The 25,000-nt window shown below is 40.9% G+C and overlaps 1 protein-coding gene across 3 annotated transcripts in view; it reads right to left on the bottom strand.

Moving 5' to 3' along the window:
• Positions 1–25,000, bottom strand: part of LOC122791339 (IgA receptor-like) — a 632,537-nt gene that overhangs the window by 279,706 nt on the left and 327,831 nt on the right. For all 3 annotated transcript variants that reach the window (XM_044059054.1, XM_044059052.1, XM_044059053.1), the window contains one exon: positions 11,833–11,868. In XM_044059054.1, coding sequence (XP_043914989.1) covers positions 11,833–11,868 — 36 coding nt within the window. The remainder of the gene's footprint in view (positions 1–11,832; positions 11,869–25,000) is intronic.

The raw sequence follows: 25,000 nt of genomic DNA, 5'->3' as shown, positions 1-25,000 counted from the left end.
TTTTTCGCACTGAGCTTGAGCCTCTGACACCAGGCATCTGTCTCATTGACGCCCTTCTGTAGGATGTCCACATCATTTGGGGACTTGACTATAGCTCCTAGTTTGCAGTCATCTGTGAACTTCATTTGCCAGAGGCCTTCTGTGTTAGCCTGTACTTCAGAGAAGAAGAGCCCAAACAGGAGAGGTCCCAGGACTGAACGCTGTGGTACTCCACTTGTGACTGGTTTGAAGTCAGATTTGGAGTCTGCAACTTTTACAGTGTGGGTTTTGTCAGTGAGCCAGTTGGTAACCCATCTTGTGACATAGGGATTTATACCTAGTTTAGTGAGTTTAGCTATAATTCCAGAATGGGAGATGGTGTTAAAAGCCTCGGCACGGTCAAGATAGGCTGTGTGACCCATCTTACCCTTGTCTACAGCTTTGGCGACTTCCTCAGAGAAGTTGATCAGGTTCAGAAGGCATGATCTGCCTTTCACAAAACTGAAATGGGTGGGGTCCAGAGTTTGGAGGTTACCATTGTCTTTGTTTATGAGTTCCATGATGATACGTTCCATGGCCTTGCAGACCAGGCTCATCAGGCTAATAGGGTGATAGTTCCCAGGATCAGTGGTGGCTCCCTCTTCGTGCAGTGGGATAACTGTTGCTCTGCACCATTCAGTGGGCACAAAGCCTGACATGAGACCATGATTGAACATGGTGCTTAGGTGAGGAGCCAGTTCATTCTGAAGTTCATGTAAAACGCAGCCTGGGATGTTGTCTGGTCCCATGGATACTGTGTTTTTGGCTTTAGAGAGTGCAGCTTTTACCTGCATAGATGTGATTACAGGGACTCTGCATTCTTCCTGTATAGATATGGACCCTTTAGGAGGTGAGAGGGGGTAAAGTTAGCTCTGAACTTATCTGCTAGGATGTTGGCAATATCAGTTGGTTCTGTAATTTTCGTGCCATTGTTGTGTAACTCATAGCAGATCTGGGTGTTGCCATTGATATCCTTGACATAGCTATAGAATGCTTTGTGGCTGCCTTTAGAATCAGTGGTGATTTTGTTTTCATAGCTAGCTTTGGAGGATCTTATAAGGGATCTCAGCTTCTTACTGAGGCTGACCAGGGAGCTCCTTCACTCATGGGATTTTACTCGCTTTTGCAACAGTTTCTTTCTTCTGTTGTACAGTTTGCTTATGGCCAGGGACCACCAGATTGGCATCCTTTTTTTGGAGGATAGCATCTGGTTCTGTTTGGGATAGCATGATCCATGCACTCATGTAAGTGCTTATAGATTGCATTTGTGTAGGATTCAGCAGTTGTAACTGTATTATCCATCTGCATGGGTGTCATGAAGTTCACCACTTCTTAAGAAGCATGAGGTTGGCTTTGGAGAATTTTTTTACAATTGTTTCCTTAATGGTGGGTGGGGGCGGGAAGAAGATATCTAGGGTGATTAGCTTATGGTCGGATCAGATCAACGAGGAGTTGACATCAGGTGTGGAACACCAGTCACTCATGTTGGTAATGACTAGGTCTAGGATATTGTTGCTCCTGGTGGGAGTGTGGATAAGTTGATTCAATGCATTGGTATTTATGAATTCCTGAAAGCATTGAGCGAAGGAGTTGGTACATGAGTAGTTTTTCCAGTTAATGGTGGGGTAGTTGAAATTGACCATTATTAGGGTGTTTGGTTGAACCCTAATATTTTCCAGTGTATCAAGAAAAGAGGAGTGGGAATCCTGGGGCATGGTGGGGGATCTGTAGCAAGCTACAATTTGGATTGCAGTTTTGCCCAGAGTTAATTGCACTTGGATAACCTCGGATGCATTATGCTGCGCAACTAGCCTGGAGGTGCGGGGTATCCTTAATGAATATGGACACACCTCCACCTTTGGTGTTTTGGTCCAGGTTAGATGGCTGAAAAGTGTGGTATGAGTTATAGTCTGGTAATGCAGGGCTGCTATCTAGAGCCTTGAACAAGGTCTCAGTCTCTGCACAGATATCGATGTTCTCCATTTTAAGGAGTGCCTTGAGTGAGTTCATTTTGAGATTTAGACTTCTAGCATTGAGTAGCATTACCCTCAGTTTTTGCTTGCCTGTTCCTATTACAGTGGTAATTTTGTCATTTGAACCTTCCTAAAAAAGGCACTATAGGGGCGGCAAGACCCTTAGCCAGTATACGGAATCTCTGGGGCGAAAGGTGTAGGCCATCTCTGGCAAAGCATTGTGGTCTGTCATCCATGTTGTCCCAGACAGACAGATACTGGATCCCCTTAGAATGACACCAGAAACTTATCCAATTGTTGAAGTCAATCATTTTGTCCTTGTACTGTGGTATCATTCTGGACAATGGCAGGATGCTACTCAGGGCTAGGGTCATACCTGCCTGGTCTACAAGAGCGGAAAGCTCTTCCATGTCTCTTTTCATGTAGTCCAGTGAGGTACATCCCAGGTCATTCACACCAACATGGACAATGACAGAGTCATATTTGCACTTGTTGTGGAGTGACCTGAGTGCATGGGTTATGTGGCGGATCCTGGCACCCAACAGGCAGCTGACAGTAGCCTTCTCCTTGTTTAGCCTGGTGAGTGGGACATCAGTTTGCCTGACTATAAAGTCACCTATGACTAGTGTGTTGGGTACGTTGTTTTGCCTTAGGGGCTGTGGTTTATTGGCACACAGAGTCTGTGGGCTATGTGTCATTTGAGTTGTGCTGGGGGGTGGAGGTTGCTTGTATTTCTGCTTTGGAGGTCTCTGTTGCTTGAGCAGATTATTATTGAGAGCCTCTGCAAATGTTTTTGTGTTTGTATATGTGGAATGTGGTGGTGTAGGTTTAGTGGGGGCTATGTGATGAGTGTGGTGTGGTGCAAGTGTTTACCTTCTCCTCTTGACTGTCAAGTTCAGTCTTGGTTGGAGAGAGCTTTACCTCCAGTTTGGCTAGATAAGTGCATCTCTCACAGGTTGTGGTGTTGGGTGGTAGGAGGAGAAGGTTGTCTGTGTAATGCATTGCCCCAAGATGCCCAGATTCATCTGATAGACAGGAAAGAACACTGAGAGGTGACCCTTGGACATGCCTGAACAAAAAAACTACTTTCCTCTAGACAAGTGAGGAAAGTGAGTATAAGAACTGTTTTTCTCTAAGCAAGTGAGGAAAGTAAGTACAAAAACTGTTTTTCTCTAGGTAAAGAGGAAGGCTGATTGCTGTAGAAATTTGTAGCTTATTTAGTGAGATTTAGACTTCTAGCATTGAGTAGTATTCCCTTTTCCCCACTGTAGTGCAATTTCGGAGTGAGAATATTAATGTGGGGGGGGGGGTGTTACTGTGTTTTTTTTTTTAATGTTTATTTTTGTTTTAATTTTTCTACGAAAGTGCATTTTCGACAAAATGCACTTTTGCGGACGTCAGTTCACAGAAGTACGGTTAGATGAACCATACTTTCGATTAAAGAACATGGCAATATATATATATATATATATATATATATATATATATATATATATATATATATATATATATATATATATATATATATATATAGCTTGATATATAGATATAGATATAGATATACATATAAATATATATATATACACATACATGCGCGTGCACACGCACACACGCACGCACACACACACACACACACACACACACACACACACACACACACACACACACACACACACACACACACACACACACACACACACGTTTGTTTTGCTGAAAGACAAATGCTTGAATCCAAATAGCTGAAAGCCTTTTTAGTGGAATGAACATTTGATTTAAAGTTAATTTCATTTCACTGATATGGCATAGCTGCTCCTACTACTGCAATACTGTAATACAGAAATAAATTATTTAGAAAAATACAAACTAACCTTATCTAGTGACTGGTGTTACCAATACATAACCACTGATGATTTTTTTTTTATTTTTGTTCTGACGGTGCTCCCATATGTGTGGTATTTTCTTTTTCTTTTTCCAGCTGTGCAACCATGGAGTTACTACATTTAAGTAAGGAGATGATGGTACAAAGCCTCTGTGGTTTACTATCAAAATAAAGAAAGCAGTCACGATGAATATTCAGATCCCTGAACTGGAAGGTTGAATACCATCTAAACTGACTGCTCAGAATGTCACTTTTTTTCCTGAAGGAAAAAAATTGACATTTGACATGTAATGGACCACTCACCATCTGGAAACAACACCAGAAACATACCATACAAATGTCTACTGTTTTGCAGGAGGGAAAGACCCCCTGCACCCACCATGTGGGGGGCTATGCCCCCTGCACCACCTGCTAATTATATATTCTAACTCCAAGATTGCACTACAGTGAGGAAAAGGGTAATTTTCTCGATCTTCAATGTAGTGCAATACAATGCAAAACACCAACGTGCCAAACTGCAAACACAACCTATGTGTCAAAGTTTCCAAGTCAACAGGATTTGTCTTCACAGTTTTCCCTTTTTGCACCTTTCTTTTCAATATTCAGACACATGGTAAGGTGCATTTCTTTATTTTGATAGTAAACCAGCCTCCACATCGTAGGTGCAGGTGGCATGCCTCCCTGCAAGAAGCTCTTTAGGAAATGTTTTCCCTTAAGACATTTTCATTGTTTGATGTTTCAACACAATAGGCTTTCAACTATTTGATTTCAGTCATTTCAGAATGAACTAAATAATGAATCAAGCGTCGTATACCATTTCATATATCTGTAATTTCTACACTGAAGCATACATTAACAGTAGCATAGTATTTCCTTTATAAATATATGCTGAAGATAGATTAATATGTCATGTATTATACACATGCACAAACTTATGCTACTGCATATTTAAACTGTCTACACTGAAGGAGGGTCTCCTAGAAATATTGCTTCAGATCCCCTAAGAGAATAAGTTTGATCCCTTTCTAGTAATCTGCTTCTAAGGTGGGGATGTTATGTAGCATTGTGTAGTAATTTGCATATAAAGATATTTAAAAGTGATATGGTTCTGACTGATACAAGCAGTCAGCGATATTTGTAGATTGTGGCAGTCGTCTTCCTATTGTTAGACGTATGAATGCATCTGATAATTTTATATTTTATGTGGTTTAGATTTGAATGGAGTTTGAAGGACACATTATGGAAATGAAGGATATTTCATGTTTTAACAAGGGCATCAATAAATAAGCATCTACATGAAAATTAGTTGACCCAAATAAAAGCTGCAAATAATATCTACAAAGCACAATTTATAAGACTAAAGCACCTAATCTCTGCTAGCAAACCTGAGCTCTTTTGGAGAGGAATCAAAAGGCTAACAATACAAATCACTGACTCCTCTTTTACATCAGGAAGCACAAATAATATACACATATAACATATACAATTTTCACAACTGTTTCACACAAGAATTAAGCAACAGTATAACACCTTGTTTCTACCCAGTCACAGAATGTGAAACAGAGTATAAAGTATTAGTCCAGATAAAATCACTTTAGCTATCGGATCTTGGAGACTCTTTCTCTCTGTTTCCCTCCTTGTGGGAGGAATAAGGGAACCTTGTTGAAGTTTCCAGTAGTTTATTCAGTTTAGTAGGTAAACTGGGCATTTATGCATGCTGTCTGAGGTGTTTTGATTGACAAAAGGTTAGTACTGTGGTAGCAGGTTAAACCAGCCATGTCCAAGTTAGGATTTGGAAGGAGGGAGAGAATGGCCAAGAGGATGCAACCCTCAGTCCAGAAGTATCATGACAGTAAGTCATAATTTTCATATCTGAGTTTGCAGCTCCATTAACATCAACTGCATGACCAAGTCCAAAGCTAATTTCTTGAGTGGATCCTCATGAAAGAATGCCATAAACAATAGTGGCACCAAAGAAAGACCTGCATTGAGAGATCATATCCTGCTTATAATGTTTTGGAATGTATTCAGTGAGATCCACACAGCTGCTGCACAGATATCATTCAAAGGCGCATTTTTAAATATGGCCTGAGAGGCAGTAATGACCCTAACAGTGTGTGCCATAGGCTTGTTCATTAAGTTTATGGTCTGTCTTTCTTAACAGACTTTAATGCAATTTGAAAATGATTTGAAAGAGCTAGCTTTCATTTTTTTATGCCCAGAGTCTTATGTTCATAGGTTCATAGGTGTGTACTAGGCTAATGGCCCTGGAGACTTTACAAGCCTCGCCCATACGATTAACCTGGCATCATGCCACCCGACCTTAGTTCCCAGTTCCTCTGTTGAGTAGAGCCACTGGAGTGATCCCCTCTGTTTCCCATCCACTCATCAAGATTTCTCTTGAAGAAGACAGAAATACCTGAGAATCTTTTACAGTTTTTTGTGATGCAATTTCCAATTTCAGATGAGGTTGCTAGCTTAATCTTAAAATGTTAGAAGTGGTGGGTCAGTGGCTGCTTTCTAGGTACTTTTGTGACTGGCATCTGATTCCTCATTTACAAAATCATCAAATAAGAAAAGGCAAATTCTGTGCGTCAGCTATTTATCTAGATGCAAGAAACTAAACCAGAACTATTCCTTGTTTTTACTGCTTCTTGTGTCTTTTCTGCACTGTCCGTCTTCTTTTCCAATCACAGTTTCTCCCTCTGCTATCTTCTTTCTTCTTACATATTTTCCAGCTTTTATAAATTCTTCTATGCTTGAAAACCTCTAGTAACTTATGATGTTTCATCAGAGATTTGAAGCATTTCATAGTGAGATAAGATGTTAGAACTTTCAAATGAAACAATAACCTACAACAGTCCATCATCAACCTGTACTAGTGGTGTAGAGGATTAAAGTCCTGAATATGGCCCAGGCAAGTCAAGACTGAAAAGTTGCATTAGCCATATCCTTAAATCTGATAGCCCAAGAGTTATGGATAAAGCCAAAAATAATGGGGAGGACACAGGCATAATTTTAGGAACAGTTTTTAAATGTTGCTCTTATAAACTAGAAGAATTGCTAGAAAAGCAGGCTTTGTGTCAGCATGCATTTTCTGAAGGATATGATATACATGAAACTCAAATAATTGTCATTATATAATAATGCCAAAACTCAATTTGCCAGAAAGCCAAAACCTTTAAGAGGAACAGACCAAAAAATGAGGTATGAATCTGGCCATTCCACAAAAATCTGGAAAGTTTAGTGATAGGGTTTTAGCATTTGAGACCACTGGCAGGTAGAATGGGCATGCCCATCTTTGGAAGAGACAAGGGAGGCATGCATGCTTGGGCACGCTCACAGCATTTGATTTTTCAAGTAAAAACTACTGAAATGGGTCTATATTAGTTTTTATGAAACTTATTTCCAGTGAACACCTCTTCGTTGACTGGTATTCAGTAAAAATCACTTCTGCAATTCGCTGAATTTGCCAAGGGCAATGGAACAATTGTCCCACAGCACAACATAACCCACAACTAACCAAATAAAACTCACCCAGTTGGGGCCCTTTACCCCCTACACCCCCCAACTATATATACCAACTCTGAGATCACACTACAGTGCAGAAAAGGGCAAAGTTGTGTAGTGGCCAACTACTTTATTGCCCTTGGAAAATTCAGTAAATTATGGAAGTGATTTTCGCTGAATAGAGGTCAACGAAGAGGAGTTCACTGGAAATAAGTTTTGGTGAACTAACATAGGCTCACTGAAACAGTGGTGTGGTGCTGTCTGGGGAAGGACAGGTCATCTTGCTGATGTCAGCAGCTTGTACAAGTGAGCAGAGGTTTAATGCAGATGCTCATTTCACATCCCACACCCAGGGTGCTACTGCATGTTTCAAAATTCATTTTAGACATCAAATAAGCCAATGCACACTTACTTACACCTACTCCTCATCTTCTCTCCACCTTTCTCCCATTCAGTCTCACAACAGTTTCTCTTCCCTGCCATCTGCATTTTTCTCTCACTCTCCTTCACTCATACACAACCCACTCACACGCACAGACACAGACATACTCATACCTCCCAGCTGTCCTTGGTTTTACAGAAAGTCCCCGATGTTGCCTCTTAGTTTTGCCCACTAACTCGTAAATCAAGGATGATTACAGTCAGTCAGTAATGCCATACATTAGAGTTTCATTTTTCTTATTGCTCAGAAAATGCTTCATGATTCAAAAAACTCCCTTACCAGCCTCAGTAAGAAGCTGAGATCCCTCATAAAATCCTGCAAAGCTAGTTACGAAAATAAAATTACCAAAGATTCCAAAGACAACCACAAGGCATTATATAGCTATGTCAAGAATCGAAGTGGCAATGCTCAGATCGGCTGTGAGCTACAACAGAATGGCATTAAATATACTGATCCCAAGGATATTGTCAATATTCTGGCAGACCGATTCAGCACAAATTTTACCCACCCTCTCACCCCCTAAAGAGCTCATCTCAGTACCAAAAGATTGCCAAATTCTGGTAAAAACAGCCACACAGGTAAAAACCGCACTCTCCAAAGCTAAGACTACAGCATTCATGGGACTAGATGACATCCCAGGCTGTATACTACATGAACTACAAAATGAACTGGCACCTCACCTAAGTGTCATGTTTAATCATAGCCTCACCTCAGGCTTCATGCCCACTGAGTGGTGCACAGCTACAGTTATCCCACTCCACAAGGGGGGAACCCACTTGGATTCCAGGAACTACTGCCCCATCAGTCTGACGAGCCTGATCTGCAAGGCCATGGAATGTATTACCATGGAACTTATAAACAAAGACATTATCAACTTTTAAACACTGGACCCCACTCAGTTTGGGTTCATGAAGGACCGATCTTGTCTCCTGAACCTGATTGACTTCTTTGAATTAGTCTGCAGAGCCGTGGACAAGGGTAAAATAATCCACATAGACTATCTGGACCTCGCCAAGGCCTTTGACACCATCCCCCACTCTGGAATCATAGATAAATTTACTAAGCTGGGCATTAATCCCTATGTCACTCGAAGGGTTGCCAACTGGCTTACTGACAGAACCCACACTGTAAAAGTAGCCAACTCCAAATCCAGCTCCAGACAAGTGACAAGTGGAGTGCCTCAAGTTTAAGTCCTGGGACCGCTCTTGTTTGGCATCTACTTCTCTGAAGTACAGGCCAACACTAAGGGACTCTGGCTAACAAAGTTCGCAGATGACTGCAAACTGGGAGCCATTACTGAATCCCAAAATGATGTGGATATTCTACAAAAGGGTCTTAGAGAAACAGATGTTTGGTGCCAGAGTCATGGAGGGAAGCTCAATGCCAAGAAATATATAGTTATCCCCTTTGGGGAAAAAAACATGTACCCGTGAATTACCACACAGGTGGCAGTACACTAAACACTGAAAGTCTGATAAGAGACTTAGGGACACAGGTGGACAGTGGTCTCACCTTCGATAACCACATCACCACAACAGTCAGGAAATCCTTCTATGTGGCACACCCCATCACTAAGGACTTTTCATCCAGAAAAAAAAAAAAAGATCATTGTCCCACTGTACTCATCCCTCATTAGACCCATTATAGAATACAACCCCCCTTTGGTATGTACCTCTCAAGACATCTGAAACAACTGGAAAGGCTGCAGAAATACCTCACTAAAAGAATCACAGGCCTAAAGCAGATGCCCTATGCTGACCATCTAAAAATCTCCACCTATACTCTGTCGCATATCGTCTACTCAGAGGCAATCTCTGCTTAACATACAAGGCCTAGTCAAACCCAGAGCTGTTGGACATGCTACACTTAAAGAAATCCCAATCTTTTAGAGCCACATGCTCTAGGGATCTAAACCTTGTCATCACAATGAATAAAACATGCTGGAGGGATAGGTTCCTGACCCAGAGACTCCCCAGACTCTGGAATAGACTGCCCATAAATGTCAAGCAGAGCGCCTCTTTGACCCTCTTCAAAAGAAACCTTGACGATTGGATGAGAGATAGGAAATTCACCCTGGGAATCACATCAGTTGCCCTGCTAGACAGGGGTCCAGGGAAGTAAATATTTGTGGGAAGAAATAGCAGGAAATTGTTATGGCTAGGCTTGTATAGGCCCTAGGACCGATAGCCTAGTACCAACCTATGAACCTATGAATCATAGGGTATGGCTAGTGCCACTTTTCAGTCTTGGGTTACTTGTTGTTAAATGAACTTTTTAAGATAATTATTGGAATATTTAAATACTGTCCTGATTAAGGGTCTTCATTCCTCCATATTTTCAGCTTCTCTCTGAAACAGAACTATGCCTACAGCCAATATCCCCTCAGTCACACACAGAGACACACACAAATGCATATACACACATGCATGCGCGCAAACACACACACACACACACACACACACACACACACACACACACACACACACACACACACACACACACACACGCACACACACACACACACACACACACACACACACACACACACACACACACACACACACACACACACACACACACACACTCTCCTTACATTCTTACGTGTGACAGTATTTTTCCCGATAGCAATCATAGACATACTTACCTATTCACTAGTACACATGCGCATAGTAGTGTGTGTACATACACACACACACGTGCACATGCACACACACACACACACAAACACACACACACACACACAGCAGACTGAAAACATTCATTCCCCTGCAGACATGCACAGCCTACTATGCACATATACACACTCACACACCCTTCACCACTACCTCTCTGTTAAACTCCCTTATGCTTGTTATCTCCCATTGGAGTAAGGTGGAAAAGTGTCAGTTTGGCCATATTAGTTAACACAGCTGGTTGTGCTAATTAACATTGCTTTGGTGTATAAATCCCTTTTCAGAGGCATTTCTGGGGGTAAAAACATGGATAGTTGCCACAGTCCACTACCCCAGAATGACTCACTGATATTTAGCATGACAGTGGAGAGTGCCCATCACAGTTTCTACAGTCTAATATTATCGTTTATCACTTTGGTGGTCTATGAATCAGAAAGGGCAGTGTTTTTTAATCATGTTAGGGCTCAGTGTAAGAATGAATAAAATTGTTTTTTTTTTTATGGAAAACAGTGTGTAAATATGCAGGTATATATTACTGAAATATATTCAAGCTGACAGAATTATGGTGGCTTAATTCTAACAAACAATCTCTATGCCTGAATGAATTATACAGGTTCATATATATAAATAATATTAAAGCTTTAATCTGTTGAACAAACTTATTCACGTGTGAGGAGATGTTGTTTAGCCCTGCTGCCTGTAGCCTATGTTCAAGTGGAACAGTTTTGTATTAGGCACAAAAGTTGTGAGGTACAGACAGAGTGTCCATTGGCCAATCTGACTATATAAAGTGCTACTCTGTATTCTAAATGTCCCTCTTAGAGGGAAATTCCTTTTTCTCTAGGATTTATAGGTTTATGTGCCAGTCTTCTGACTTTAGACAAATAGTAAAATTAGAACAGAATGAGATTTAACATGATCTGGATGCTCTTAACATTGTACTGCCATAATACACATAATGCTGACTGCTTTAGCATTTAACTGCTTGCATTTACACTTTTAAATATTCTCAGGATCTCATACTTTGGAATTATTCATTAATCAGCAAAAGCAAGGCCTTCATTTCCCAATACATTGAATGTAATTGCATATCTCAAAAAGGATGCAAACCTTGAGTTGTGATGGCCTGCTTAATGTATGAAACAATATTCATTTTTCAAGAAGGTGTGAAAAGAAATGAAACATTATCATGCATATACTTGCTTTGTAAAATAACACAATCTACTGCGAAAAACTCCAGCACTGGAACAAAAGTGAACGTACTTAAACGATTTGCACTACTGTACCCTAGGTGTAAAGGATTTTAATATTGCAGCATGTAGTACTCTTACTGTTTACCTGCTTCCATTTGTTTCTTCTCTCTTTCTGCATCATCTAGGAAACAGAAATGCAAACCATTACATGTCAAATAAACATGAAATGAGAACCATAAGAAAACAAGACTTGTATTTAGCCTTTGGTATTCCTGTAGACATTCTGAATGCCCTTTTTACACTGAAGCCGTATCAGTCACTTAGAGCTGTCACTCCCTAATTGAAAGTGAGGAAATTTCAGGGGTTTTTTTTCCAAGAAAATTGTTTTATAAGGTAGGCTATACCTCCAATTGTTGCAGACATATATTACCATTTGTTTACATAAAGTATGACTGTGAACAGAATAAAATATTATTTTCTGCACTATAACTTGTCATCAAAGTTTTTTAAATGCCAAGCAGCACATTTTGAACTCTTATTAGCTATTTCCTTTGTAATCTAAATAATAAATAATGGCATGTTTGAAATGATGAAGCTCGGATATTCTGTACATTAATGCAAAGATTACAATATATTTTTAGGGGGTATTCAGAGCCAGTTAGCACATAGTAGTATGGAAAAATAGTTCTTAATGACAACACACAAGAAGTAAGTGATTCAGAAAAACAATTAGTGGGACTGCCGTCAGTAGGAATAATGAAGTATTTATGTTATGGCATGCAGATTGTTGAGTCTCATTTGCTTAGAAGCACAAGTTATACAAATGATGTTATGGAATGATTCAAAAACATATAAAGTTAGTTAAGGTGCTCATGTATCTGCCAGGATTTATCTGTGAACAGAAATTTCATTAACATTATTTTGCAAGGAATAGCAGCAGCCTTAGCTGTGCAGTACATGTTAGTGGCTACACTTAGAGACAGTGCCCACAATGTTACAAGCTGTCACCCTTCACATCACATATGGGTCATCAGTAGCTAACATATAACCAGGGACACTGTCAGCTGCTACTATGTGAAGACACAACGCAGAAGATAGTAGACACATACTGTCGACATGTGAAATCAAGGGGGAAGTGTGGAATGCCTATCCCATTGGACAAAAAGGTTTGTGCAGCATTCTGCCATGGGGACCTTTCAAACCTAGTAGAGGACATGTTAGGAGTTCTGCAGGCATCAGTCTTGTAGATCTTATAGCAGTTATTTGACATGATACTGCAGATGTGGAGGAATGTATATGGTTTCAGGGGACAGCACAGGACAGAACCACTGCTACTCAGGCACTGCAAAGCACAGGCCATTTTCCTGGAATCTAAGGCATCATGGATCTCAGCAACATTGCCATGAAGGCCCCACCTGCTGCACATGGCATCTGGAATATCATCTGGAAAGATTTCTACTTCATTAACTGCCAAGTGGTATTGTAATGCAGATGGTATTACATACACTGTGTCTGTACAACATCTGGGCTGAACCTATCATTCCTACATCTGGCAAATGTGCAACATCTATAGCCATTTTCTGCAGTACAACTTATACAGAGCCATCATGATAGTTGGCACACACAGTACCATTTACCCAGGCCAGGATATGCTGATACTGCTGAAAGAGTTTATATAATTAAATACGGTTCCTCAGCTTACATTTTACATTGTAACTAGCATTTTATATAACAAAAGTACTGAAAAGTATCAAATAGCAATGATTTTTCATTAGAATGAAAATTTTTTTCTGTAAATATAATATGGAATAAAGCAACAGAGAACAAAGAAGAGACAAAATAAACCAATGCAATACTGTCAAAATAACAGAATTACGCCATGGATTAAATCTGTCAAAGATGACATTCTGAACATTAAGACTTTTTTGGTCCTCATAAAATAAGAAGGATATTTGAGCATTCAAGTTGGAAAAAATACTATATGAAAAGTAGATACTGAACTACTGTAATTTGTTTCTCATCTAACCCTAGCAGACTTATTATGTTACAGTTCTTAATAACAGTTCAATTGCTTTTTTTCTTGAACAATGCAGAGGTTGTAAAAGAGCCTTATTTTTTTGCTGTTCCAACTTGTTTCATCTCATGGACATCGTTAGTAATTAGTGTTACTGTTATATGCTCTGAAATCATGTGTAATAACTGCCATCTAAAACCCACTAACCATGACAGAGAAAACATTCAATGCCATACATCAGAGACACAACATGTTATCGAACATTTGTTCAGCTCCTGAAGGCATACTTCCACTGGTTGGATACACATGGTAGCATACTGTAGTGTGCATTTCATACCTGCATTCATTTATTCATGTTGTATATCCATGTTGTGCAATATGGTATTATAGAAGCAGATACAACTTTGGAATACAGCACTGCAACCTAAAAGAAATACTGGGGAAGTGGGGGAGGAGTCAGGCACAGACTTGTCAGAGGAACCAGCTGCAGTAGCACTCTATGCAAGGCCAAGGTGGGAGAAATAACTTGCAGAACTGGCAAAGAGAAGGTATCAGGTCCACAACTATAGACTGAAAAAGAGATGCATGCATTACTACACCCAGACTTTGCACTTCAGTCAAGGATTTCATCCTTCATTGTTCAAGTACAACTTCAATGTTGTGAACATTGGCTGGGTATAGTATTGGTCACTGGAGTGTCATGGCTGGATGCATTTTGCAAAAAGGGTGGTGCAACACTTCAGCATGGTTAGCATCCCACTGTACCTCCCCATATTAGGAGACAATAAATGGTTGGCATCATTGACACTCAGAACAGTCATAGCTATACATGGCACAAGGCCAACATGGATAAGGATGCTGTGGAACTGCTGAAAACAGAGTGAACCAATGAGATACCCCTGTGAGGGAGTCATACCTCTCAGCGTCCAGACTTTTTGCAGTCTCTAGATTTTTGCCTCATATTTTTGGTCTGTTTATCACAAGATTTAGGTTTTTCTGCCAAATCAATGAGGATCGAAGTCCACTAATTAATGACAGACATTTGAGTTTCAGACTTCATACTCTTCAGAAAATGCATACCAATGCAAAAACTGTTTCTAGCAACTTTCTAAGTTTGTAAGAGCAATATTTAAAATATGTCCCTATTTTTAGACCTTTATCACCCCATTATTTTTGCATTTGATTTCTTGTGCTAAAAGGTTGTGCAGTATGGATGGAGTTACATGAGTGCTGGCCAAGACCATGAAGCTGGCAGAGTGTGGCAGCTTCTACAGACAATTATGATAATGCTGTAGGTTCCAGAACAGTGTTTACAGATTGTGTAAGCCTGGCCTGAGAGGGAGGGATATCTGGGCCTTTGCATGGTCATGGTAGGCATTTGTGAGAATCCTCATGGTTGCTCCAGTGGATGCCTTAAGGGCTATAAATGGTGTGAACAAGTGTATTTGCTCTATATCCTTACATGCCATGTCCAATCTGCAGTCGTTGCTTACCCCCATACAGGATATGCAGCCTGCTCTCCATCTATACCATGGTGTGTGTAGCATTCATCTGTGTCTTGTTCTTTGAATTACACATTCTCTGATTGAGCTAAGTGTGATCACTGACTTAGGAAAGATCTGTTCTTGGAGGTAGCACCCACCATCATAACCCTCTCCTATAACAGGTGGTGTTGCACATCTAAGGCAGTGTTGTTGATGGATTCTATCTGTGATGCTGACTCCTGTGTAGCCTGAGTAGGACTCACACTGACAAGACTTCCAGTGTTAAATGTATGTGATCATAGAGGTTCAGCCTGCCCACCACAGAAACCTCACATGCAAGAGAGGTCTGTATGTCCTCCATTTTTATCATTACACAGACACTGCTACAGTGTCATCTGACTGTGTCATGTGCACATTGTCATCTTTAGCCACAGATTTTCTCAGGTATGTGCCAACCTGTGTTGGACCCTTCACAAGTGAAACCTGTTAAAACAAAAAGATAACATACATGTGGCCAGGTAACCATTTGACATGTCAGGACCCACTAGAGCAAGTCTCAAACACAGAGACTGAAAGGCCAAAAAAATGGACTTACATATACTAAGTTCAAGATGGTCATTTCCCAGAATATTCCCTTTTCTCCAAGGTATTGCGATCTCAGTGTTGGCATATACAAGTTCAGGGGGTGGGTGGGGGCCTGTCTCTCCTATATCAAGAAGTGCCAAAGGGGCTTGCCCCCTTTAAAAAAATATTTTTAAAGTGGAAGAGTGACTTTTGAGATTCTCTCTTCTATAATTTCAGTCTTTTTTTTGAGCTTGTGGGCGCTCTGCATTTTGCATGCTGATATTTTAACCAGAAGCCTGTGGCAGTGCTGGAACATATTCCTCCTTCTCCCTCTCCCTCGGCCCATGTCACACAAACTGCCACACCTTATGTTACAGGTAGTCACATCTCAGCATTGGCATGTCTGGAAAACCAAAAACAGATTTGCATAGGTATTCTACTAAATACCCTCATACATACCCTAGAATTGTAAGTACTAGTAATAACTTACTTTCCCTATAGACACTTAGCCAGTCCCCACCAACCCAGCTTTTAAATCAAAGGCATTGCCAGGTATGAGGGTTTGCTAACCTGTTGCATATTAAGATACCTCGGTCAGCTGTTTGTGTGTTGGTGGTCCACCTCCTGAGATAGACCTTTCACTGGTAATGTCATGAGCCTTGATCTTATCACACAGTATCATACTTATGACCGCACGATGTACCAGTACTACTGTCTTTCACGGCCACCCACAAAACACTGATGTCCTATACCACTCCCTACTACACCTAGTTCCAGAAAGCTTTATGTGTTTTACCTCTTTCCTGGAAATGTATGCCATGTGTACCTTCCCCTGGGTGGCAGACTTTTCCAGTCATTGTTGTTCTCTTGGGTTCATGCCAAGAGTTTCACGTGTGTGTGTGTGTGTGTGTGTGTGTGTGTGTGTGTGTGTGTGTGTGTGTGTGTGTGTGTGTGTGTGTGTGTGTATGTGTGTGTGTGTGTATGTGTCTATGTGTTTGTGTTTGTATATGACAGTACCATTAGCAGAGGTCTCTGTCTCTGGAGTGCTTTAGTCCCTCTCTCACTTTGGTGCATACATACACATCTTCCATTATAGTATGTCTGCTCCCACTCTGTCCCACATTGTCATTACCAGCTGCCTCATTAACACTGCTCAGCTTCTTGTAGCACCGTGATATAGGCCCTGGTACTGCATACTTCCTATGCTTCTCATGTTCCTCGGTACACACGGCCATGCAGTGGCATATGTGCAGGAGCCATTCTTCCCCCATAGCAAGCATTCACTCTGTGGGCATAGGCTACAGTTCATAGGTTCATAGGTAGGTACTAGGCTAAAGGTACCCTGGCTTTTGCCACCAAAGAAAATTATTTTCCTGTACCCCTGTCGAGCAGAGCCACAGAAGTGATCCCCGGGGTGAATTTCCTGTTTCCCATCCAATCATCAAGATTTTTCTTGAAGAGTGCTAATGAGAAGCTTTGTTTGATATAGTAGATAGGTAGTTTGTTCCAGGGTATGGGAAGTCTCTGGGACAGGAATCTATCCCTCCAGCATGTTCTTTTTATTGTGGTGACAAGGTTTAGGTCCCTAGAGTATGTAGCTCGGAGGGACTGGGCTTTCTTTAAGTGGAGCATGTCCAATAGCTCTGGGTTTAACATAGCTTTGTATGGTAAGCAGAGATCACCTCTGAGTAGGCGATATGCGATGGAGTAAAGCTGGAGTTTTTTGAAATGGTCTGCATAGGGCATCTGTTTGAGGCTGGCAATCCTCTTTGTGAGGTATTTCTGTGGCCTTTCCAGGTGTTGTAGATGTCTTGTGAGGTACATACCAAAAGGGGCATTGTACTCTATAATGGGTCTAATGAGTGATGTGTAGAGGGGAACAATTACCTCTTTTTTTCCTGGATAAGAAACCTTTTGTGGTGCGGTGTGCTACATAGAAGGATTTCCTGAGTACTGTGGCAATGTGATTATCAAAGGAGAGACTACTGTCAACCTATGTCCCAATGTCTCTTATCAGACTTTTGGTGTTAAGTAGACTACTGCCTATGTGGTAGTTCATGGGTACAGAGTTTTTACCAAAAGGGATGACAATGCACTTTTTGGCATTGAGCTTGAGGCCATGGCTTTCACACCAGGCATCTGTTTCACTGAGGCCCTTTTGTAGGATGTCCACATCGTTAGGAGTTTTGATTATGGCTCCTAGTTTGCAGTCATCTGTGAACTTCATTAGCCAAAGACCTTCTGTGTTAGCCTGTACTTCAGAGAAGTAGATACCAAACAGGAGAGGACCCAGGACTAAAACCTGTGGTACTCCACTTGTCACTGGTCTGAAGTTGGATTTGGAGTCTGCTACTTTCACAGTGTGGGTTCTGTCAGTGAGCCAGTTGGCAACCCATCTTGTGACATAGGGATTTATACCTAGTTTAGTGAGTTTATCTATAACTCCAGAGTGGGAGATGGTGTTGAAAGCCTTGGCAAGATCTAGATAGGCTGTGTGAACCATCTTACCCTCATCTACGGCTTTGGTGATTGCTTCAAAGAAGTCTAACGGGTTTAGCAGACATGATCTGCCTTTTACAAACCTGAACTTGGTAGGGTCCAGAGTTTGGAGATTACCAATGTCTTTGTTTATAAGTTCCATGATGATATGTTCCATGGCCTTGCAGACCAGGCTCGTCAGGCTAATGGGGCGGTAGTAGCTGGGGTCCATGGTGGATCCCCCTTTGTGGAGTGGGATAACCGTTGCTGTGAGCCATTCAGTGGGCACAAAGCCTGAGGTGAGGCTATGATTGAACATGGTACTTAGGTGGGGTGCCAGTTCATTCTGTGGTTCATGTAGAATGCAGCCTGGGATGTTGTCAGATCCCATGGATGCTGTGTTCTTGGCTTTGGAGAGTGTGGTTTTTACCTGTGCAGCCATGACTACAGGAACTTTGCATTCTTCTGGCATAGAGATTGGGCCCTTTAGGGGGTGAGAGGAGGTGAAAGTTAGCACTGAACCTATCTGCCAGGATGCTGGCAATATCAGTTGGTTATGTAAATTTAGTGCCATTGTGCTGTAACAAAGAGCAGATCTGAGTGTTACCATTGAGATTCTTGACATAGCTATAGAATGCTTTCTGGTTGTCATTAGAAACAGTGGCGATTTTGTTTTTGTAACTAGCTTTGGATGATTTTATGAGGGATTTCAGCTTCTTACTGAGGCTGACCAGGGAGTTCCTCCAATCAGGGATTTTACTTTTTTTTTTTTTGCAGAAGTTTCTTTTTTCTGTTGGAGAGTTTGTTTATAGCAGGGGACCACCAGACTGGCTTCCTTTTTTTGGAGGATTGCATCTTGGTTCTGTTAGGGATAGCATGATCCATGCACTCATTTAAGTGGTTATAAAGTGCATTTTTGTAGGATTCAGCAGTTGTACCTCTATTGTCCATCTGCATGGGTGTTGTGAAGTTTGCCACTTCTGTCTTAAGAAGCATGAAGTTGGCTTTGGAGAAAGTTTTTACGATGATTTCCCTAATTGGGGGTTGGGGCGGGATGTGGATGTCTAGGGTGATTAGCTTGTGGTCGGATCTGACCAATGAGGAACTGACCTCTGGTGTGGAACACCAGTCACCCATGTTGGTAATGACCAGGTCTAGGATATTGCTGCCCCGGGTGGGGGTGTGGGTAAGTTGATCCAAGGCTTTGGAATTTATAAATTCTAGAAAACGTTGAGCAAAAGAGTTGGTAAATGAATAGTTTTCCCAGTTAATGATGGGGTAGTTGAAATTGCCCATTATTAGGGTGTTAGGTTGTACCCTAATATTTTCCAGTGTATCAAGAAATGAGGAGTGGGAATCCTAGGGCATGGTGGGGGATCTGTAGCAAGCTACAATTTGGATTGGGGTCTTGCCCAGAGTTAGTTGCAATTGGATAATCTCGGATGCATTATGCTGAGCAACTAGCCTGGAGGTGTGGATATCCTTAATGAATATGGACACTTCTCTACCTTTAGTGTTTTGGTCCAGGTTAGGTGGCTGAAAGGTGTGATATAAATTATAGCCTGGTAATGCAGGGTTGCTCTCTGGAGTCTTGAATCAGGTCTCTGTCACGGCACAGATGTCGATGTTCTCCATTTTAAGGAGTGCCTCGAGTGAGTGCATTTTGAAGTTTAGACTTCTAGCATTGAGTAGCATTACCCTCAAATTCACCACCATAACAGGTACTAGCAAGCAAAATCTGTCATTTGATCCTTGCCTAAAAAAGGCACTAATGGGGTGGCAAGAGCCTTAGCCAGTATCCGGAATTCTATGGGTGACAGGTGCAGGCCATCTCTGGCAAAGCATCATGGTCTGTCGATCATGTCATCCCAGGCAGACAGATACTAGATCCTTTTAGAATGACACCAGAAGCTTAGCCAATTGTTGAAGCCAATCATTTTGTCCTTGTACTGTTGTATCTTTCTGGGTGATGGCAGGATGCTACTCAGGGCTAGGGTCATACCTGCCTGGGCTACAAGATCAAAGAGCTCCTCCATGTCTCTTTTCATGTAGTCCAGGGAGGTACATCTCAGGTCATGCACACCAACATGGACAATATCAGAGTCATATTTGTACTTGTTGTGGAGTGACCTTATTGCGTGCATTATGTGGCAAATCCTGGCACCCAACAGGCAGCTGACAGTAACTTTCTCTTTGTTTAGCCCGGTGAGTGGAACATCAGTGTGCCTAACTATACAGTCACCTATAACTAGAGTGTTGGGAACATTGTTATGCCTTATGGGTTGTGATTTGGTGGCTCACTGAGTTTGTGGGCTGTGTCATTTGGTTGAGTTGGGGGGGGGTGGAGGTTGCTTGCATTGGAGGTCTCTGTTGCTTGGGCAGATTTTTATTTTGAGCCTTCGTGAATGTAGGTGTGTGCTTTGTGTTTCTATGTGTGTATTTTGGTGGTGTAGGTTTTGAGGGACTATGTGATGAGTGTGGTGTGGTGCAAGTGTTTACCCTCTCCTCTTGACTGTCTAGTCCAGTCTTGCATGAAGAGAGCTTTGCTTCCAGTTTGGCTACATACGTGCATCTCTCACAGGTTGTAGTGTTGGGTGGTAGGAGGTGAGGGTTGTCTGTGTACATGTGGCAATTGCTGCATTGCCCCAAGATGCCCAGATTCATCAGGTAAACAGAAAAAAACACTGGGAGTTGACCCATAGATATGCCTGGATAGGTGCTTATTTATTAAGTACTAAAAACTGTTTTCCTCTAGACAAGTGAGGAAAGTTGAGTGGTGTAGTAATTTGTAGCTTATTTAGTGCTTACAATGAGTTCTGAACAAGTGCTGAGTTCAAAGAAACAGATTTAAGTGCTAAAACTAAAAAAACTGGCTAGTTCTAATGGAAAATTTGAAGAGCAGACTTTATGACGCCGTGAATATTTTAACCCTAGCTAAGCGGTGATGCATAAAGTGTATTTTTTTTTAATATAACAGTAGCAAATGAGCAAACTGATTTAAACAAATTAACAAATTAACCAATAAAAAGCTAAGAACTGAGCCCCATTCCAGCAGTCTTTGATCATACAAGTTTTAACTGCACACTCCTGCCACTAGGATGCAGGGGAACCTTCTCCAGAAAAAGATGGCCTTGATTAGTGCTCAAGTTATACAAACAAAGGTAGATTCAGCAGGTCTGAATCTAGTCTTGTGGTACAGCAAACAAGGCATACCAATTTCAGAAAGAAACAGTTCAAATAAGCAGGCATAATAAGCCTTTAACCAGAAACTCCCAGCTCAGAAGGGCAGAATCTATCCTCTCCTCCCACAAGAGTGCAGACCACACCTTCTTAATGTAAAGTATCTGGCCCTAAGTCCAAGTGCTTAAACCAGAACTAATACACTTTTAGAATAACAGACACTTAGCCTTCAATCAACAACTCCCAACTTAGAAAGATGTAAGCTACCTGTTCTGCCACAACAGTGAAGACCAGAAACCTTCTTAATGTAAAACAACTGGTCTGAAGCCCAAGTGTTTAAACCAAAGGCTTAGGACAACAGTTACAATTTAATCAGGCTACTAACAAGCAGTAATAAATGCAGCAGAATAAATGCAATTAAGTACTTTTAAGAACAGACAGCAAAAACAAAATAAGGTGATAAAGTAGGAAGAAACACAACTACAGTAAAAGCAGATGAATAAAGTGCAATTTTTGTATAACAATAGAAAATGAGCAAACTGATTCAATCCAATTACCTAATTAACCAGTAAAAAAGCTCAAGACCGAGCCCTGTTCCAGCAGTCTTCAATCACCAAGTTCTAACTGCACACTCCTATCACTAGGGTGTAGTGGAACCTTCTCCAAAAAGATGGCCTGGATTAGTGCTCAAGTTATACAAACAAAGCTAGGTTCAGCAGGCCTGAATATAGTCTATGCTACAGCAAACAAGGTGCACCAATTTCAGAAAGAAATAGTTCAAATAAGCAGGCACAATAAGCCTTTAACCAGAAATTCCCAGCTCAGAAGGGCAGAATCTGGCCTTTCCTCCCACAAGAGTCAGACCACAAACCTTCTTAATGTAAAATAACTATCCTGAATCCCAAGTGCTTAAACCAGAGCAAATACACTTTTAGAATAACAGACACTGAGCCTTCAATCAGCAATTTCCAACTTAGAAGGATGTAAGCTACCTGTTCTGCCACAACAGTGCAGACCACAAACCTTCTTAATGTAAAACAAATGGTCTGAAGCCCAAGTGCTTAAACCAACAGGCTTAGATTAACAGTTACAATTTAATCAGGCTAGTACCAAGCAGTAATAAATGCAGCAGAATAAATACAATTGTGTACTTTTAAGAAGAGGCAAAAGCAAAATAAGGTAATAAATTAGGAAGAAACACAAATACAGTAAAAGCAGATGAATAAAGTGCAATTTTTTTGTAAAGTGCAAGGAGAGAGGAAGTGGGTTGGCCTTCTCAAATGTTCCCTCTGTATTAAGTAGAGTGAAGACTAGACTGGGAGGGGTGCCCCAGATCAAATTTACAGTAGGGGTGGGCAGCTGCAAAGCCACCAACTATAACGACACCATAGAAATAGGGTAGCAGGGAGGAGGAAAATCCAGTTTCAGGACAGATGAGAACAGAAAGCAATGCCAGAAAATATATAAAATAATTCAGTCAGGCAAAAAAAATATTTCAGTCAGGCAAATTTAAGTTAAACAATTAAATAGACAGAAAAATAAATACAATACTATCTTTAAAACTGCAAGTTTGTACTTAACTTCAACTTCTAATACAGTTGATTGTAGCCAGCCAATCCACTCAGATATTGAGCAGAAAATAAATTCCCAGCTATGTGACTAACACTTAAACAGAGCGAAATCCTGTAGACTAAGAGTTAAATATTGAACAAAGAGGTGAGAACAGCAATAACCCCCGCTAACTGGGACAGATATTGTCATGCCTTGTGCTATGTTCTCTGTCAAAGTGAATTGCCCAAGCTGGAGAGCAACCTGTTATGCCTCTATGCTATATTCTCTGTCAGTTTAGGCCCCCATCTATCTAGAATGTTGTCTGTCAGAGTGTCTTCCCAGGCTGGACAGTATCCTGTCATTCTGCTGTGTTATGCTGTCCATCACAGTGATTCATTCCTCCCCCACAAGCTGGGATGTAACTTGTCACTTTGTGCTATGTTCTTTATAAGGCTGCAGCTGGACAGTAACTTGTCATGCCCTTGAGGTGTGTTACTGTAACCTCAAGGTATTTCTTTTTTCATATCTGCCCCTGTTACTGCCATGAGCATTTTAGTCTTCAGTGTACTGCTGAGTCAGTGTGGTCTCCAACAATATTTGCACCACAGACCAGTTTCATGTAAGACAATTTTCCAAGAACTGGCCATCACATGCACACACATAATAAGCAAGCAATAATGCCTGACAAGGTGTGTGTTAATGTGTAATTAATGCCCACCCAAGGGTGCTATGAGGCCTAATGTCACAGATGGAGGGCCTCTACATCCCTGGAAGGGGATTACTTACACATTATCATATACACTGGAGGGCATTATTGCACTTGGACAGTCTGTATCAAGATTACCTGAAATTGGGAAAAAATAGGGCATTAAGAGACAACTATCTCTGGGAATATTTGCTGTTATCAAATCAGTAGGGAAGCATCAGGAAACCTATGTAGGAAACTCTATAGGAATGAGAAGTGCACTAACTTGTTCTCTGAGAGAGTAGCTGATGCATGGAATAGACTACCAAACTACATTAAAACAAGTACTAGTTTAGAAACATTTAAGAACAGCCCGGACACATTATGGGAACAGCTGTTTTGGTATACTGGCTTGCTAGAAGGGTACTAATGCCCATGCTGGAAATATTTGTATGTATGTATGTATGTATGTATGTATGTATGTATGTATGTATGTATCTATAAGGATCAGAGTATAGCAGGATAACATCAGTTAGTTACCAAAATGATGTCATAGTATTTCATCCAAGAAAGAATTTCTCTTTCCTCCTTCTTGCTTCTCACCAGTGCAGATAAGTTGGCCAAAGATCTGTAATGCCTCTCTCTCCTCAATTGAATGCCTGGAATTTGGACAGCCATTCAAACTGAGGTGACCTGTGATATAGAAATTATCCAGGTTCTGCAATAACTAGCCTGATTGGCCCAAATGTTTTTAAAAGGAAATTGCCATGGTTCTGTAAATATGCATATTGTCCCTACCTCCACTTCAAAATCAGTAACCCTGCTCACCTCAAATTCCCCAAAAACTGATGAACAAAACTATGTCATACTTTTATTTCCACAGATATAACAGTTAAACTTGTTTTACTTAATATTTCAACTTGCTCACAAGTTTCTGATTTTTCTACCTCTGACTTCTGTCCCACAACCGATGTCAAAGCCACTTGAATATCATAAAATAAATTATTTTTCTGTGTGTTAGTGATGGCTAGGGCAACAGATTTCATGCTGCCTCTCAGCATGCTGCCCACTGTTATACCTCATGGGATCATTTGTTGTCCAGCTATTCAACTAATCTAAAAAGGCTTAGAAACTTAATTTCTCATAATTTTTGAAAGTTCTTCAAATGGTTCATCCACACCCCTATTTTTTATTGTTTTTCAGCACTGGAGGAATCACATATACATGCACATATCCTCCCATTTGGTACACCATTATTTTCTAACAATTGTTGCAATAATGAATCCATTTACATTTTTCTTTTCCTTGCTAGCATAGTATGCCTCCTTTTTGTCCACTTTTACCCTATTTTTTCATA

Source organism: Protopterus annectens, chromosome 17.part0 (assembly GCF_019279795.1).
Source record: "Protopterus annectens isolate FY-2018-M chromosome 17.part0, PAN1.0, whole genome shotgun sequence".
Lineage (NCBI taxonomy): Eukaryota > Metazoa > Chordata > Ceratodontiformes > Protopteridae > Protopterus > Protopterus annectens.
Note: the sequence above shows the minus strand (reverse complement) of the source record. Positions and strands in the feature narration are given on the sequence as shown.